This window comes from Pelophylax lessonae, assembly GCF_965119305.1.
Source record: "Pelophylax lessonae genome assembly, chromosome: 6".
Lineage (NCBI taxonomy): Eukaryota > Metazoa > Chordata > Amphibia > Anura > Ranidae > Pelophylax > Pelophylax lessonae.
In genome coordinates, this window is record NC_138773.1 from 258,865,494 (window position 1) to 258,881,829 (window position 16,336).

The window sequence follows — 16,336 nt, forward strand, 5'->3', positions numbered from 1 at the left end:
CTTCTGGCCCATAACTAAGATGGGCTATCTCACAGCCACGAGGGAAGCAAAAGACAGATCTCAGCCACAGAAGCTGGATAAGATTTATATTATACAGCACCCCAGGTTAGGCCGCTCAAGGGGTACATAAAAGTAAATGTAAACCCCTCTGGTTCTATGTTCCCTGTATGCATTTCTAGGTTTCATTTCTATTTTAACATGAGTGCCATTGTCAAATATCCAATTTTCTATACAGATGAGACCAAAATTTCATTAAAGCAACTTTTTTTAAAATTAAAAATGACTAATGATAATAGTGTAGAAAACTATCAGCGCAATTAACTGTGCAACCAAGTACAAAGTGGTATATAGATACAATGATACAATAATAAATAATATTAAGCAAATCATTTCAGTGTCTCACTGCTAACACCAACTGTGTTCCAACTTCACATTAGAATACAATATGAAAAAACAAAAAGTGCTGCGCCAAAGGGGGTGGAGCCTGTTTGTCGAACGCCACATCCTCTCTGGATCATTTGCGAAACTGCGCCTTACATGCACTATTGAGTCCCGGCTTTGTAAGTGTATTTGCTTAATAAAATCATTGGGATTATCCATCAGAGAGCATTCGATTTTTTTTGCCTTTCTCTTCTATGCCTGGGATTTTTTCTTGTGAATGAGTGAAACCTGGTCCTGGTTTATCTGCCGTTTCCCATAGTGTGATCTCTCCAACCATCCGTTAACCCCTGAGGGGTACAGCTGTATCTGACTCTTGGGGATTCTTGGGTGAGATAGTGAGGTGAGAGGCTATAATTTTCTGGTGGTGGGGCACTGAGGAGCACATTCACGGAGGTGCAGATCATTGGACACATTTTGTGATTATTGGGACTTTGATTATCACTACTCACATGGGTTTCATTTATATTATTTGATATTTATGGCACTTTTGTACATTTATTTTACATTAATATATTTATGATCTGGCGCAGCACTTTTTGGTTTTTCATAAAAATGACTAATGACCCAAAGGAAGTAAATACACGAAAGTAAATCTGAAGTGAACCCGGGCTTGATCTTTCAAGAGATTTAATAACGCAAGCATTTTACCATAAAAAGCATGGCAAAAACATTCGGCATTCGAAAAGAACAAATGACACAATCAGCCGCATTGTCTGGGAAAGGTGCTCTGATTCTTCTAGGCACAAAGTATGAAAATTTACATATTGGATGGCACAGCAATGTGGTGACAATGATGATAATGAGTTTTGAAGGGAGACACATGGCTTTGGGCAATGGAAAGCATTAACCTACATCACATGCAGCAGATTGGAAACTGGTTCAGTTTTTTCTAGAGCAAAACAGAAATGGATATTAAGTAGAGTAGAATATCTGTGTATGTTCAACAGCCTGCCAGGGCATTTCTGAAATCTCATCTGTCTGGGTTTAGTGCAAATGGGTCACTCTTTATTAAAAAGTAAGGAAAAAAAACACAGTTCAGTGGAAGCCATGATCCATAATGAACGCTAGGCATATGTGGGCAGCAAGGCTAGTTTTAAAAAAAGGCCGAAGCCTTGGTGCTGCTGCAACAAACCTGAAGAAGAGAGTGCATGCAAGACACCAAGAGCCACAGCAAGAAAAAGAGCGAGACTCGTTAAATAAAACTTAAGAGAAAATTAGAACAAATTGAATTGAAAAGGAAATCAATTAAATTCTGATTGGTTGCTATAAGCAAAAACTACATTTTGTTATTTTCTTCTCTTTGATTCTAAAGCTAAACTGCAGCAAACAGCTACTGTACATACACTGTAAAAATACATATAGAGAGCTGTTTAATCTGCCACAGGATTTGTATTGCTGTCCATCCAATCCTTAGACTGGCCCAGCCCTGGCACACAACACAGCAATGTATGGCAGGGCAGAATACCCTACAGGTCCCCTTCCCTTCTTTTGACTGGACAGTAAACAGAGAAGGAGCATGCGGATAAGCTGATCTCTCAGTCATTGTACGCTCTCCTCCTCTTAATATGCTCCTTGGTAACACTGCGGCACAACCAATTGGCTCCTTGTGGTGCTTCTCAGACGCTAGTATGAACTTAAATATACAGAAACTGTCAAAGGATGGTACCAGGTTGAATTCAGGTACTTACAGTACACTATTTGTATTTAAACAACTATGTTTAATAATAGGTTCGCAAATAGAGAGCTGCATTCTTTTATTTATTTTATATCTGTCTGGAGTTCAGTTTTGATAAATCATCCATGAATAAAGAGAGAAAGGAGAGGGAGTAAAGAGACAAAACAACAAAAGACAGAAAAACAAAATCGAGCTAAAAATATACAACTAAAGGGAAAAGTCCTGGAAATCGCACATCTCTGCCAAACCCCGTAAAAGAAGGCCTCAGTCCAGGCTCCAACCAGGCCACGCCCCCACATGTCATGAATGAGCTCAGTGGGTGGGGTAAAACAAGAGGTCGTGGTCTGGTTTGGGCCCAGGCTAAGGCTGTCATACACCTTCTTACTGGGTTTTGCAGAGATGTGTGACATCCAGGACTTGTCCTTTCCAATTAGATGTCTGGAGCTGGGACAAAGCTCTGTCCTTGTCTGCACTCCAAGCAATTGCTACATAAGAACAGGTGGAGCCTTGAGCCGCACCTGTAAATTTAGTTTGGATCACTAAAGAAATACAAGGCCTAAGGCTCCATTCACACTACCGCGACTTGTCAGGCGACTTGTCAGCCTGAAAAGTCGCGGTCCATTGACTGCTACAGGTCCCGTTCTAATAGGAGCGACACAAGTCGCTCCGACTTAGAAAAAGGGTCCTGTACTACTTCGGGGCGACCTCGGAGCAACTTGCATAGACATTCGTTTTATGAAGTCCGTGCAAGTTGCGCCGAAGTCGCGGTGCACGTGACTTCACAGGTCGCCCCCGAAGTAGTGCACAAGTCATGCCGCTTCAGTGAGAATGCGGTCTAAAACAAATAAATAAATAAACAAATAAATAAATAAAACAGATAAACATAAGAAAGACAAAGAATAAAAGCAAAAAATAGAAAAAAATAAATAAATAGAAAGTAAGAAAGGAGGTTAAACCAGGTAAAACACTATCACAAGGGGAACATGTTTTGTCACACTAACAATATGCGTTCTTAAAGTGATATTGCCCCCCCCCCAACACAGTCACAACCAATAATCATTCCCTGTCCTGAGTGGTACTCCAGAAAAAAAAATATATATTTTTTTTATTTGGGTAAAATCCTTACCAAATCCATACCTAAAATTAAAAAAAATAAAACAAAACCTGGAATTTTACTTTCAGATATGAAACTTCTACACAGCTTAGGTCCACCTAGCCAACAATCCCCACTAATTCCAAGGTTTTCAAGTGCCATAAAAATTTTCCATTTACTACGTTGATCCCCAAAGATGACATAACATAAATTTTTCAGCAATGAAGTGACTGAGCTCTGTGTGCCAGAATCACCAAATGTTGGTATAGACCAGACAGCGGAAAGCACCGTAGGCCATGCCCTTCTGAGGTAAATTACCCCCCAAAAAATATATTTTCTAAATAAGTGTAAGACAGAATGTTAGATCATTTTATTTTGCAACCAGGAAATTTCAATCTCTTCAGACTAAAGCTGGCCATAGATATTTGCTTTTTTTTCCAGCCAGTGGACAAAGGTTTTTCAGCTTGTTCATTCAACAGAAGTCAATCGACCGCTCAATTCTCAAACTCTGGACAGCCACCCACAAATCGAAATTCGCCCAGCACCTTCTGAACTGGTCGAATTTAGATCTGTCTATTAATGGCCTTATTTGTAGGTTTGCTTTTTATTTCCCTGAAAGACAGATGCCCTTCAGAACCCTCTGAATGCGCATACGTATGTATACTATAAAGGACATCTTGCTAAACGTTGACATGCACAGTGCAGTAGAACTGTAAAGCACAAAACCAAACCGTCATAGGATGCAGTACCTTACCTTCTTCCCTCTCTGAGAAATATTTGGTGTTCTGGTAAGGAGTTTTTCTATTAGATATTCCCTGTTCTGTAAATTGAATAAAAAGAAATCAAATTTATATTACAACCATACATGTTTTTGAAATGATAAAGATTGCAAGCAAACCTATAGGGGGCCTTTATGGTAGAGCTGTAGATAAATGCACACTCAACCTTTCCAGGACTGATCATTACCCCATCCAAAAAAAACCCTCTCCCAACTCCTGTTCTTAAGCCTGACAGCTACATGCAGAAATCATACAACATTCATGAAATAGCATGTGCATTTTTTTAAAACACCAACAAAAGCACTTAACCTCCCTGGCGGTATGATTATGTCTGGAATTACATACCAAAAGCGGTACAATTCTTTTCATGGAAATTTGGCGTTATGTATTATAGGCCTATAATTCTTAGTAATTACTGACTTAAACCTGACCAAAACAAGACTCTAGTAGACATCCCAGATGTGATAAATTTGAAACACAAACGCATGAATTATAATCGAATCAATAATATTATTTTATTATTTAATATATAATATATATAATAAAATTATATTATTGATTAGATTATAATTCATGCATTATATATTATATATAGATATGTGTGTGTGTGTGTGTGTGTGTATATATATATATAATATATAACGCATGAATTATAATTGAATCAATAATATAATTTTATATATATATATATATATATATATGCATCCATATATATATATATATATATATATATATATAATATAATATAAAGTGTGTTTTGTGCAACGTTTTTTTTTTTTTTTGAATATCCCTCCCTAGTTCCGCTCCCATGCAGCATTGCTGCTGCAGGGAACGGAACTAGGAAGTGATCGTACCGACGGAGGAACGGAGGAGCGGCGGGAGTCTCGGCTGGCGGTCGCAGCAATGAGAGATCATCGCTGGATCGCCAGGATAAGGTAAGAGAAGCTCCGCTGTGCTCTCTGCAATCCACCCCGAGCGTGACTCGGGGTTACCGCTCCTGCAATGAAAAATCAACCCCGAGTCACGCTCGGGATTACCGCTAAGGCGGTTAAAGCCCAGCTTCAACCAAAGTGTTTTTTTAAGCATGGGTAGATTTTTAAAATGTAGGAAACTCCATCTAATTTTGGGATTGATTTACTAAGACTGGAGAGTGCAAAATCTGGTGCAGCTCTGCATAGAAATCAATCAACTTCCAGGTTTTTATGTCAAAGATTAAAGGATAAGTTCACCTTTTGTAATATGTTACATCCATATTCAGGGTATAAAATGCTACAAATGTACCAGCCCCCGTACCCACGGATCCCCCATTTTGGCAGCGATTGGAGGATCTTCTCCCCCTGCTCACTGCCACAATCTAAAGAAAATGAGACAGGTACTGTTTTGTGAATTAATGGACTACAACTACGGACAGCCTTTGCAGCTGTCGGCTTGTAGTTCTCGTTGAACTATTATGGCACTGTTGAGCGCTGTGGTAGTTCATGGATTCTTCCTGTCATTGGCGAAACTGCCTGTCTGTACGATGCATGGGCAGACAGCTAATGCCCCGTACACACGCATCGATTATTGGCTGGGAATTTTCGGCCAACGTCCGATCGGCCGTTTTTCGGCTTGTTAGTATAATGTTTCCGACAACCGACTCCGACTTTTCGGCCGAAAAAAATCTGGTGTGCAGGCTATAAAATTTTTGTTGGCCAACAACACAACAGCCGATTTTCCATCAGTCAGTACAGATTTTGGCAGACAAAAATCTGATGAGCAAGACTGGGCATGCTCAGAGAAGAAAAAACACACGGAAAGTAAACCAGCACATGACATCATTTCAGAAGTAGATTTTTGTTGGCCGAGAAAATTTGTATGCAGTCTAGGCACATTCCAACCAACAAAACCCCACTCTGGACAAAAGTCGGACGATTGGTCGGCCGATAATCGTTGCGTGTGTATGAGGCATTACACTTACAATCTGCAGGAGATCTGCATGGCATCATTGATCTGCTGATCGCTGGTGCAATGTTTTCCAGGCTCCGATAACAAAAAATAGTAAATGCACATTTTTTTTACCTGAAAAACAATGTTAATTTTGCTAAAAACTAACCCTTTAATTACAATTACAAGATGAAGTTAGAAGCTAATTGGCTACCATGCACAGTTGCACCAGATTTTGCACTCTCCAGTTTTAGTAAATCAACCTCTTTGTGTTATTGAGATTTCTCTTCACTTCTTGTTTCCCTTGTCATTGGGCCAGGTTGGAGGAGGTATATTTCTTCAACAGGGACACAAACCAATACAAAAGGACTATTTTTGTAGACCAGGGAAAGCTTAAAACAGACCTTCCATCTTAGTGGAAAAGTCCACTTATTAAAGTTTCACCAATTCCTTCTCTAAAACGTTGCATTAGAGAAAACGTGGGGGTAAAATGATTAGATAATATACTTAACTTTCCCTGACTTCCTCCAGCATGACATCATCTTCCATCCAGCCAGATATCAGAGAATATTGAGTAACCCAAACCTCACAAGAAGACAAACATGCAGTGTGATGGATCATGTTCTCATGAGATTTAGGCTACTCAGCATTCCCAGTGTTATGAAGTCACCCCCTTCATTACTCAGGGAAAGGTGAATAAATTATCTATTCCATCCCCAACAGGTACTTTTATGCAGTGTTTTGGGGAGGGTAGGGGAGCATATTAAATAAGCCAATATATACCCCCACTGGGCTAGTGGTTCAAGCAGTAAAAATATGACATAGCTTTCAACTCTTCACTACTTAGACCTTAAAAAAATCTATATAAAAAATGAGACACTATTGGCTGCAGTAGATCAACACTAATGCCTCGTACACACGCAACGATTATCGGCCGACCGATCGTCCAACTTTTGTCCAGAGTGGTGTTTTGTTGGTTGGAATGTGCCTAGACTGCACACGAATTTTCTCGGCCAACAAAAATCTACTTCAGAAGTGATGTCATGTGCTGGTTTACTTTCCGTGTGTTTTTTCTTCTCTGAGCATGCCCAGTCTTGCTCATCAGATTTTTGGCTGCCGAAATCTGTACTGACTGACGGAAAATCGGCCAACAAAAATTTGACGGTTGACGGCCAACAAAAATTTTATAGCCTGCACACCAGATTTTTTTTGGCCGAAAAGTCGGAGTCGGTTGTCGAAAGCATCATACTAACAAGCCGAAAATCGGCCGATCGGACGTTGTCCGAAAATTCCCGGCCAATAATCGATGCGTGTGTACGAGGCATTAAGTAAACCCATTTAGTGGATAGAAGCTGTCAAAGAAAAATAATTACATGCCTATACAAATCACAAACAAAAAAATTATAACACATTGTTTTCCTTGTACTCACATCACAACTTTTTTGTGCTCTCTTCTACACTTTTACTATTCAAACAACTACTGTTTTTCTATGATGAATATACAACTGAAAATACTTAAATCATTTTACACCTACCTTTTCGTGGTGAGTGGAATCTTTCCTTTTTGCAAAACTCTGGATCGGGTTGCTATTGGACACCTAGACGTGTCAGATACAATGGAGTTGATTTACTAAAACTAGAGAGTGCAAAATCTGGTGCAGCAGTGCATAGTGGCCAATCAGCTTCTAAATTCAGCTCGTTCAATTAAGCTTTGACAGTAAAACCTGGACATTGATTGGTTTCTATGCAGAGCTGCAACAAATTTAGCACTCTCCAGTTTTAGTAAATCAACCCTAAAGTCCCTCATTAGCCACTGAATTTTACACAATTGGGCTCCTTTCACACTAGCCGATTCCAAAGTTTTTCAGTTTTTCAGTGTAATCTGACTCTGATATGACTTTGGGGTGACTTTAGTCTCTCTGGTCGTGTCAAAGTCAAGACAAAGTAGTGCAGGAACATTTTCTAAAGTTGCAGCGACTTCAGTAGTGTCATTTGGAACAGCTCTAATAAAGATACATGGCATTTTATATGTCCTGCAACTTTGGGTTTTATTTGAATAAAAGTCGGATCCTAAGTCCCACAAGTGTGAATAGAGCCATAGAAGTGCCCAATAGTAGGCAGACCTGGAACTTTACAAGGGGAGTAAAAATCACGCTGTCCACCCACCAGAATGGTGACTAGAGCACATCTTCTTTTAATGAATGTCTTGAATTCATTATTTTTGTAGGCTGATAGGGTAACTTTAACCGCTTCCATACAGAGCAGTTAGACCCCCTTCCTGCCCAGACCAATTTTCAGCTTTCAGCACTCTCACACTTTGAATGACAATTGCTCAGTCATGCTACACTGTAACCAAACAAAATTTTTATCATTTTTTTCACACAAAGAGAGCTTTCTTTTGGTGGTATTTGATCACAACTGGGGTTTTTTTTTCCCGTGATATAAGCAAAAAAAGAGCAAAAATTTTGCAAAAAAAACACTTTTTTTTAGTTTCTATTATAAAATTTTGCAAAAAATTAATTTTTCTTCATACATTTGGGCCAAAATTTATACTGCTACATATCTCTGGTAAAATTAACCCAAATTAGTGTATATTATTTAGTCTGTGTGAAAGTTATTGAGTCTAGAAGCTATGGTACCAATTACTGAAAATTGATCACACCAGATGTACTGATGGCCTATCTCCTTTCTTGAGGCCCTGAAATGTCAGGACAGTACAAATACCCCCCAAATGACCCTTTTTTGTAAAGTAGACAGTCCAAGGTATTTAGTAAGAGGCATGGTGAGTTTTTTGAAGTTATAATTTTTTCCCACAATTCTTGGGAAAATGAAGAAAACATTTTTTTTTCTTTTTTTTTCCCAAAACGTTGTCAATTTATAAGCTATTTCTAACACATAGCATGTACACAGCAAAAATGACACCCCAAAATTCATTCTGCTACTCCTTCTGAGTATGGTGATACCACATGTGTGAGACTTTTACACAGCCTGGCCACAAAAAGAGACTCCACGTCCAAGTAGCACCATAAGGCGTTTTAGGAGCATAAATACACATAAAACTTTCTTACTACCTATCACACTTTTCAAGGCCCTAGAGCACCAATACAATGGAAAAGTCCACAAAATGACCCTATTTTGGAAAGCAAACACTCCAACGTATATTCTATGAGGCATTATGGGTCCTTTGAACATGTCATTTTTTTCCACAAGTTTTTGGAAAATGTGGGAAAAAAATAAAAACTTTTTTTTTTACACAAAGTTGTAAATTTATAGAATATTCCTAACACATAGCATGTACACAGCAAAAATGACACCCCAAAATACATTCTGCCACTCCTCCTGAGTATGGCAATACCACATGTGTGAGACTTTTTCACAGCCTAGCCATATAGAGGGGCCTAAACATCCAAGGAGCATCATCATGCATCCTAGCCACTTGCCTAGGCCTATTTTTGATATTTGGTGTTTACAAGCTAAAATCAGTTGTTTTTGCTAGAAAACTACTTAGAACCCCAAAACATTATATATTTTTTTTAGCAGAGACCCTAGAGAATAAAATGGAGATTATTGCAATATTTTTTATCACACCGTATTTGCGCAGTGGTCTTCCAAACGCAATTTTTTGGGAAAAAAATCACTTTTTTTAATTAAAAAATAAGAAAACAGTAAAGTTAGCCCAATTGTTTTCCATAATGTGAAAGATAATGTTACGCCGAGTAAATAGATACCCAACATGTCATGCTTCAAAATTGCGCACGCTCACAGAATGGTGACAAACTTTGGTACTTAAAAATCCCCATAGGCGACATTTTAAAAATTTCTACAGGTTGCTATCTTAGAGTTACAGAGGAGGTCTAGGGCTCAAATTATTGCTCTTGCTCTAACAATCGCGACGATACCTCACATGTGTAGTTTGAACACTGTTTACATATGTGGGCGGGGTTTCCGTATGCGTTCGCTTCTGCGCGCGAGCTCGCGGGGACAGGGCGCTTTAATTTTTTTTTTTTTTTACTATTTATTTTATTTATTATTTTTTATTTTTACACTGTTTTTTAAAAAAAAAAAAAAAATGATCATTTTTATTTCTATTACAAGAAATGTAAACATTACTTGTAATAGAAAAAGGCACGACAGGACCTCTTTTTTGTGAGATCTGGGGTCAAAAAGTCCTCAGATCTCACAAGTACACTAAAAGATAGAAAAAATTAAAAAAAAAAAATTAAAAAAAAATTAAATAAAATGAAAAAAAAAAAGGGACCTTTAAAATGGTTGCTAGGCAATGACGTTTGCCGTAGCTCCGGTCCTCCAAGACCATAGAGTCAAGTGAGGGCAAGCTTGCCCTCACTCGACATCCTGTCTGTGAGGATCTGGGACTGGATCGTTTTCCCCGCTGCCGGCGGGTCCGGTAAATGGGGAAAAGGACCAGAATGCAGCGGGAGGGGGGGGGGCACCTCTTCCGCCACCCCGGAAGGGTGATCCCGTGGCGAATCCGCCCCTGGGACCACCCTTATCGGAAAGCCAACCGTCCACCGTTTAAAAAAATACCAGGGTTATGGCAGCTATCTGCTGCCATAACACCGGTATTTAGGTTTAAACGGACGACGTATATAAACCTTTTTGGACTTGGACATGGTGGCTGTATGAAGGGTGACAGGTACTCGGGTACTTTGCTGGGCAGGTGACAGGTACTCTGGTACTGATGAGCAAGTGGCAGGTACTCGAGTACTCCGATAGGCAGGTGACAGGTACTCGGGTACTCTTATGGGCAGGTGACAGGCAGGTGATAGGTACTGATGAGTAGTACTGATACTGATAGGTGATACTGATACTGTACTGATGATGGGTACGGATGATCAGTACTGATACTAATAGGTGATAGGTACTGATGGGTACTGATGAGTACTGATGAGTAGTGATGGGTAATGATGAGCAGGTGGCAAGTACTCGGGTACTTCAGGTGTCAGGTACTCTGATGAGCAGGTGGAAGGTACTCGGGTACTCTGTTGGGTAGGTGACAGGTACTTGGGTACTCTGATGGGTAGGTGACAGGTACTCGGGTACTCCGATGACGGGTACTCAAAGTACCAGAGTACCTGTCGTCAGAGTACCCGAGTACCTGTCATCAGAGTACCCGAGTACCTGTCATCAGAGTACCCGAGTACCCGTCATCAGAGTATCCGAGGAACCCGTCATCAGCGTACCCGAGTACCTGTCATCAGAGTACCCGAGTACCCGTCATCAGAGTATCCGAGTACCTGTCATCAGCGTACCCGAGTACCTGTCATCAGAGTACCTGAGTACCCATCATCAGAGTACCCGAGTACCTGTCACCAGCCCATCAGAGTACCTGTCATCAGAGTACCCGAGTACCTGTCATCAGAGTACCCGAGTACCTGTCATCAGAGTACCCGAGTACCTGTCATCAGCCCATCAGAGTACCCGAGTACCTGTCATCAGAGTACCTTATGGGCTGGTGACAGGTACTCGGGTACTTTGATGGGCTAGTGACAGGTGCTCTTTATTGGGGGGGGGGGCAATCAGTGTGTTTGGGGTGCACTGTACTTGGTAACTAGCTGTTACCACAATCTCCTCCTCACACAGTATCAGTGTGTGAGGAGGAGAACACGGTGACAGCTAGTTACCGTGTTCTCTGATGACATTTGTGACCGGCTGTGATTGGACACAGCCGGTCACGTGGTAAAGAGCCAATTTCATTGGCTCTTTACCTAGATCGGGGATCGACTCTGTCCGAGGGACGAGCCTCGTCCCCGATCACCACGCTGCGCGCCCCCGGGGGCGCGCATTAAGGAAGGAACGAGCGGCTCGCGCTGGAGCCGCTCATGTGATCGGCTGTGATTGACACAGCCGATCACGTGGTAAACAGCCAATTTCATTGGCTGTTTACCTTGATCGGGGTTGGGCTCAGTCCGAGGGACGAGCCTCACCCCCGATCGCCGCGCTGCGCGCCCCCGGGGGCGCGCAGTAGCGGGGAGATCCGGGCGCCGTCATATGACGTCCGCCCGGATCGAGAAAGGATTTGTGCCGACGTCATTTGACATGACGCGGTACGGAAGGGGTTAAAGCAGACCTAGGCTTTAGGCTAAGTTTACATGTAGGCGTTATGGGGTGTTTTTCTGCTCTAGGGTCAGCTCAAAAAACGCCCAACAAGACAAATCCTATTCATTTTAATGGCCCCTGTTCACATCTGAGCGTTTTGACGTTTTAAGCAAAACACCCAACGCTCAAAAAAGTGCATGAGCTTCTTTTTGGGCAGATTACAGGCATTTTTCCATTGGTCACCTGTCAACCTAAAAACGCCTGTAAAAACACCTGTAAAACGCCTGTAAAAACACCTGTAAAACGCCTGAAAAAACACCTAAAAAACGCCTGTTAATAGCAACGCCAAGATGTGAACATAGCCTTAATTCTTCAAGACAGGCCAGCAGTGCTAATACAGCATTTACAGTGGGTATTTTGCCTTTACCTCTTTTGCCTAAGTCAACTCTTCCAACCATTGCAGACTTTCTCTACTCAGCCTGTTCTTAGATTACAACGCCCAATAACACCGTTAATATACTAAATCATAAGCAGGAGTGGGTGGAGCCTACCTATCAAACAGGCTAGGCTACAAGCATAGAAGAATAGAGCATGCCTAGGCACTGTCATGCTTTTCATTATACTGTGCTAATAAATCCCTGTAAGACAGCCAAACTTTAGATTTTAAGAGTAGGTCTGCTTTAACACCCCATTTTCAGCTAAATAAAATCTGTTACCATTCCACAAAAACAATTTTAAAGTGTAACTAAAAGCAAAGCTATTTTTTTTTTTCATTTTAGATAGAGTAAGGGAGGGTTATGACCCCTGTCAGTTTTGGCATCTGTGTTCCATAGAGGAGATTTCCCTTCACTTCCTGTCCCATAGCCTAGCAGGAAGTAAGAGGAAATACCTCTAAAGTGAGGAAATCCTTGTGTGCCACCGGGCTCACTGGAAATAGTGTCCTAATTGGAAGATTTTTCCTCTTTTACTTTCACGCTCGATGATAACAGTAAACAGGACAAGTAGAGTGGGTGAATCTCTCTAATCTGGGCACAGATAGCAATAAAAATGGACAGGGGTTCTAATCCCTCCCTACTCCAAACTTAGAACAAAAAAAAAAATAAGATTTGCCTTTAGTTACACTTCAAAGCTGAACTCTTTTGGTTTAGGGAGCATGGAAAAGTAAAATTACTTACCCAATCTTCTGCTCCCCTGTGCTGCTAGATTGGTCCCTACAACATCTTCTTCCCCAGGCTCTAGTGGCCATAGCCCTGCATTAGATATTAGGACTCTGTGGGACAGTGCACCACGGGAGCATGGTGGGTGCTGTTTGCTGATGGAGCAGGGAATTAGCTCAGTAAAAGTATTTTCCACAGCCCCTTAAAAGCAATGTTCCAGCTGGGGAAAAAATAAAAAATAGATACTGCAGCTGCGGACTTTTGAAAAAAAAAAAAAAAATATATATATATATATATATATATATATATATATATATTTGCCTGTCCAAGGAGCCCGCAATGTCAGCACCTGAGCCGATTTTCGGATCAGCTGCCGGGTGCTGCCGCCGCCATTCCTTCTAAGGGAAACCGGCAATGAAGCCTTTTGGCTTCACGGATGGTACCCTACAGCGCGCTGCACATTCTCCCGAAAGTGGGGAAGAATATCAGTCAAATCAGTTCCCCCCTCCCCCCCTGAAAGGTGTCAAATGTGGCACCGGAGGGGGGGAGGAAGCAGATGAGCGGAAGTTCCACTTTGGGTGTAACTCTGCTTTAAATGAGACGTTACCTTCCGCAGAGGGGGCACAGCCCAACTGCAAGGCAGAATTGTCAGGTTTCGTGAAGCTTGGCTTTAAAGCGTTTTAAGCCCCAAAGCAAACATTTATCATATTGCAGCTCACCAATTCTTAGATGTGATGGCTGCATTCATTTCCTTTTTTTGGCTGTATTTCTTTTATTTTTGCCTGGTGATCCTGCCAGTAAGTCTGTTGTTTTTCAATAGAACAAGCCGCCGTTCAGATGTAGCACTTAGAGGCTTGAGACAAGCCATTTACCATTGACAGTGTTGATTACAATGATCAGTTTTTATTTATTTATGTAAAACCTTTATCCCAAAAGAAACAAACCTGTGTGCTATAACTGCTTAAAAAGTGTTAGCTGGAGTATGGCTTCAATTTGCTAGTGTATTTAAGACTCCCCCCTCCCCAGATTACCAATGCTGCTGTCCAAAGGTTGTGCTTGTTCATCCAGAGTGGAGGCACAGAAGGTGTGTTACTGGCCAGATCACCAGGTGAAAACAGAAGGAAAAGGCTTAAAAACAATGAATGCAGCCACCACATCTAATTGATGGTAAGTTGCAATATATTATAATTAGAGATGCGCCAAAATGTTGGCCACCGAAAAATATCGACTGAAAATGGTGTTATCAGAATTTTGCCGATAAGAGAAAAAGGTAGTGCATGTGATTTTACCATGCTTATGGTTTTTTTTTTTCATAGGTCCTTTGACTCAAAAACCACATCAAAAATGTAACAGGGGTAGGTTATTGATTCGTTCTTGCTGCGTTTTCAATGCATTTCAACAGGAAGGCGCGTTTTTTGCGCTTTTTTTTTAACTGACCAAAAAAGCAGCAAGCAGGATTTTTAACACCACAACAGAATCACAATGGACCAGTGTAAAGACATAAAGTCCAAGTCCACACTGACATCTGCAAACCGTTGGGGGTGTCAATGTAAAGTTAAAGACACCCCCAGATCGGTTTGCAGATCGCAGTGTGAACTGTCAAACAGTGCAGGAATCGGATCGCATAGGTGTGAACGGTGGACCAAAAAAAGAGTCCTGCACCATTTTGGTGTGAATGCAGTTTCAGTCATACAGTTTGTGTGGCTGAATTTGCATCGCACAGACATTGTATAGGATTTGCACCACATTGCTGTGCAGATAACATGTGATGTCTGTGCGATGCAAATTCAGCCATACAAACTGTTGGTCAAATGGTGTGATCGCACAAGTGTGAACTTTTCTTGTGCTAAAGGTGCCAATAAAGGCCGACAATACATTCTTATTTCTTTAAATTCATGATATTAATTTAAAAATCGAATATAATACAATTATATATAAAAATATAAATATTTTTTAACCACTTTACCCCCGCTCACTGTGCCTCTACTGCGGCACAGTGGCTCATTCCCGTCCAGCAACATAGACCAACGTTGCTGGACTCCTCCCCCTGTGGGCGGCGCTCGCGCGCCGCCGGAGGCTCGCTCCCGCTGTATTCAGTCACAGCGGGAGTCGGGCCAGGGGAGGAGCAGCGGCGATCGCCGCTACTCTTCCCCGATCGTTGGGGAATCGAGTTTGGAGATCCACCCGCTTGTGTAAGCGGATCTCCTAAGTGACAGACAGTGACAGATTGCATAGCTGAACATGCGATCTGTCCCTGTGTCACTCAGTCACCTCCCCCCACAAACGTTAGTAAGCACCAGGCATCCATTAACCCCTCCCTCTCCAATAAAATTAACCCCTTCCCTTCCAGTGTCATTTTTACAGTAACAGTGCATATTTATAGCACTGATTACTGCAGTAATGTCACTGGTACCCCCAAAAGTGTCAAAAATGTCAGTCAAGGGGTCCGATCTGTCCGCCACAATGTCGCAGTCCCGCAAAAAAAAAATCGCAGATCGCCGCCATTACTCGTTAAAAAAAAAAAAACACCAAAAATGGCAGAAATCTTTCCCTTAGTTAGTAAACGCAATAACTTTTGCGCAAACCAATCAAAATATGTTTATTGCGATTTTTTTTTACCAAACATAGGTAGCAGAAAACAAATTGGCCAAAAATTAAAAAAAAAAAATTGATTTTTACATTTTTTGGGGGGGGGGAATTTCATATAAAAAAATGTGAAAAATATTGTTATTTTTTCAAAATTTACGCTCTTTTTTTGTTTATAGCGCAAAAAGTAAAAATAGCACAGGTGATCAAATACCCCCAAAATAAAGCTCCGTTTGTGGGAAAAAAAGGACGTAAATTTCGTTTGGGTACGGCGTCGCACGACCGCGCAATTGTCAGTTAAAGTCGCACAGTGCCGAATCGCAAAAAGTGGCCTGGACGGAAGACAGCAAAATCCTCCGGTGGTAAAGTGGTTAAAAACTGTCATTTTGAATACTGCATTTTCAGTTTCGGCACTAAAATTTCCATTCAGTGCACCTCCAACATCATTTTAGTTTTGGATTTATTATCGCTTCAAGACTGTGGCAGCACTGTACCACATGCTGGCCCATAACACATGTGCAGCAAGTGACAGAGAGAAATAGAGGAGACCCTTACCTTAGCTTTTTGGAAGAATTTACATTTGAGAAGTTCGGCTGCTGTTGGCCTGTTAGGAGATAAATAAAAA

General features: G+C 41.2%; 1 protein-coding gene across 1 annotated transcript in view; it reads right to left on the reverse strand.

Moving 5' to 3' along the window:
- STK39 (serine/threonine kinase 39) overlaps window positions 1-16,336 on the reverse strand; it is a 647,523-nt gene that overhangs the window by 481,002 nt on the left and 150,185 nt on the right. Inside the window, exons 9-10 of the mRNA XM_082260316.1 lie at window positions 16,267-16,315; window positions 3,964-4,029 (exon numbers count right to left, since the gene is read on the reverse strand). Of these exons, the coding sequence (XP_082116442.1) occupies window positions 3,964-4,029; window positions 16,267-16,315 (115 nt within the window). The remainder of the gene's footprint in view (window positions 1-3,963; window positions 4,030-16,266; window positions 16,316-16,336) is intronic.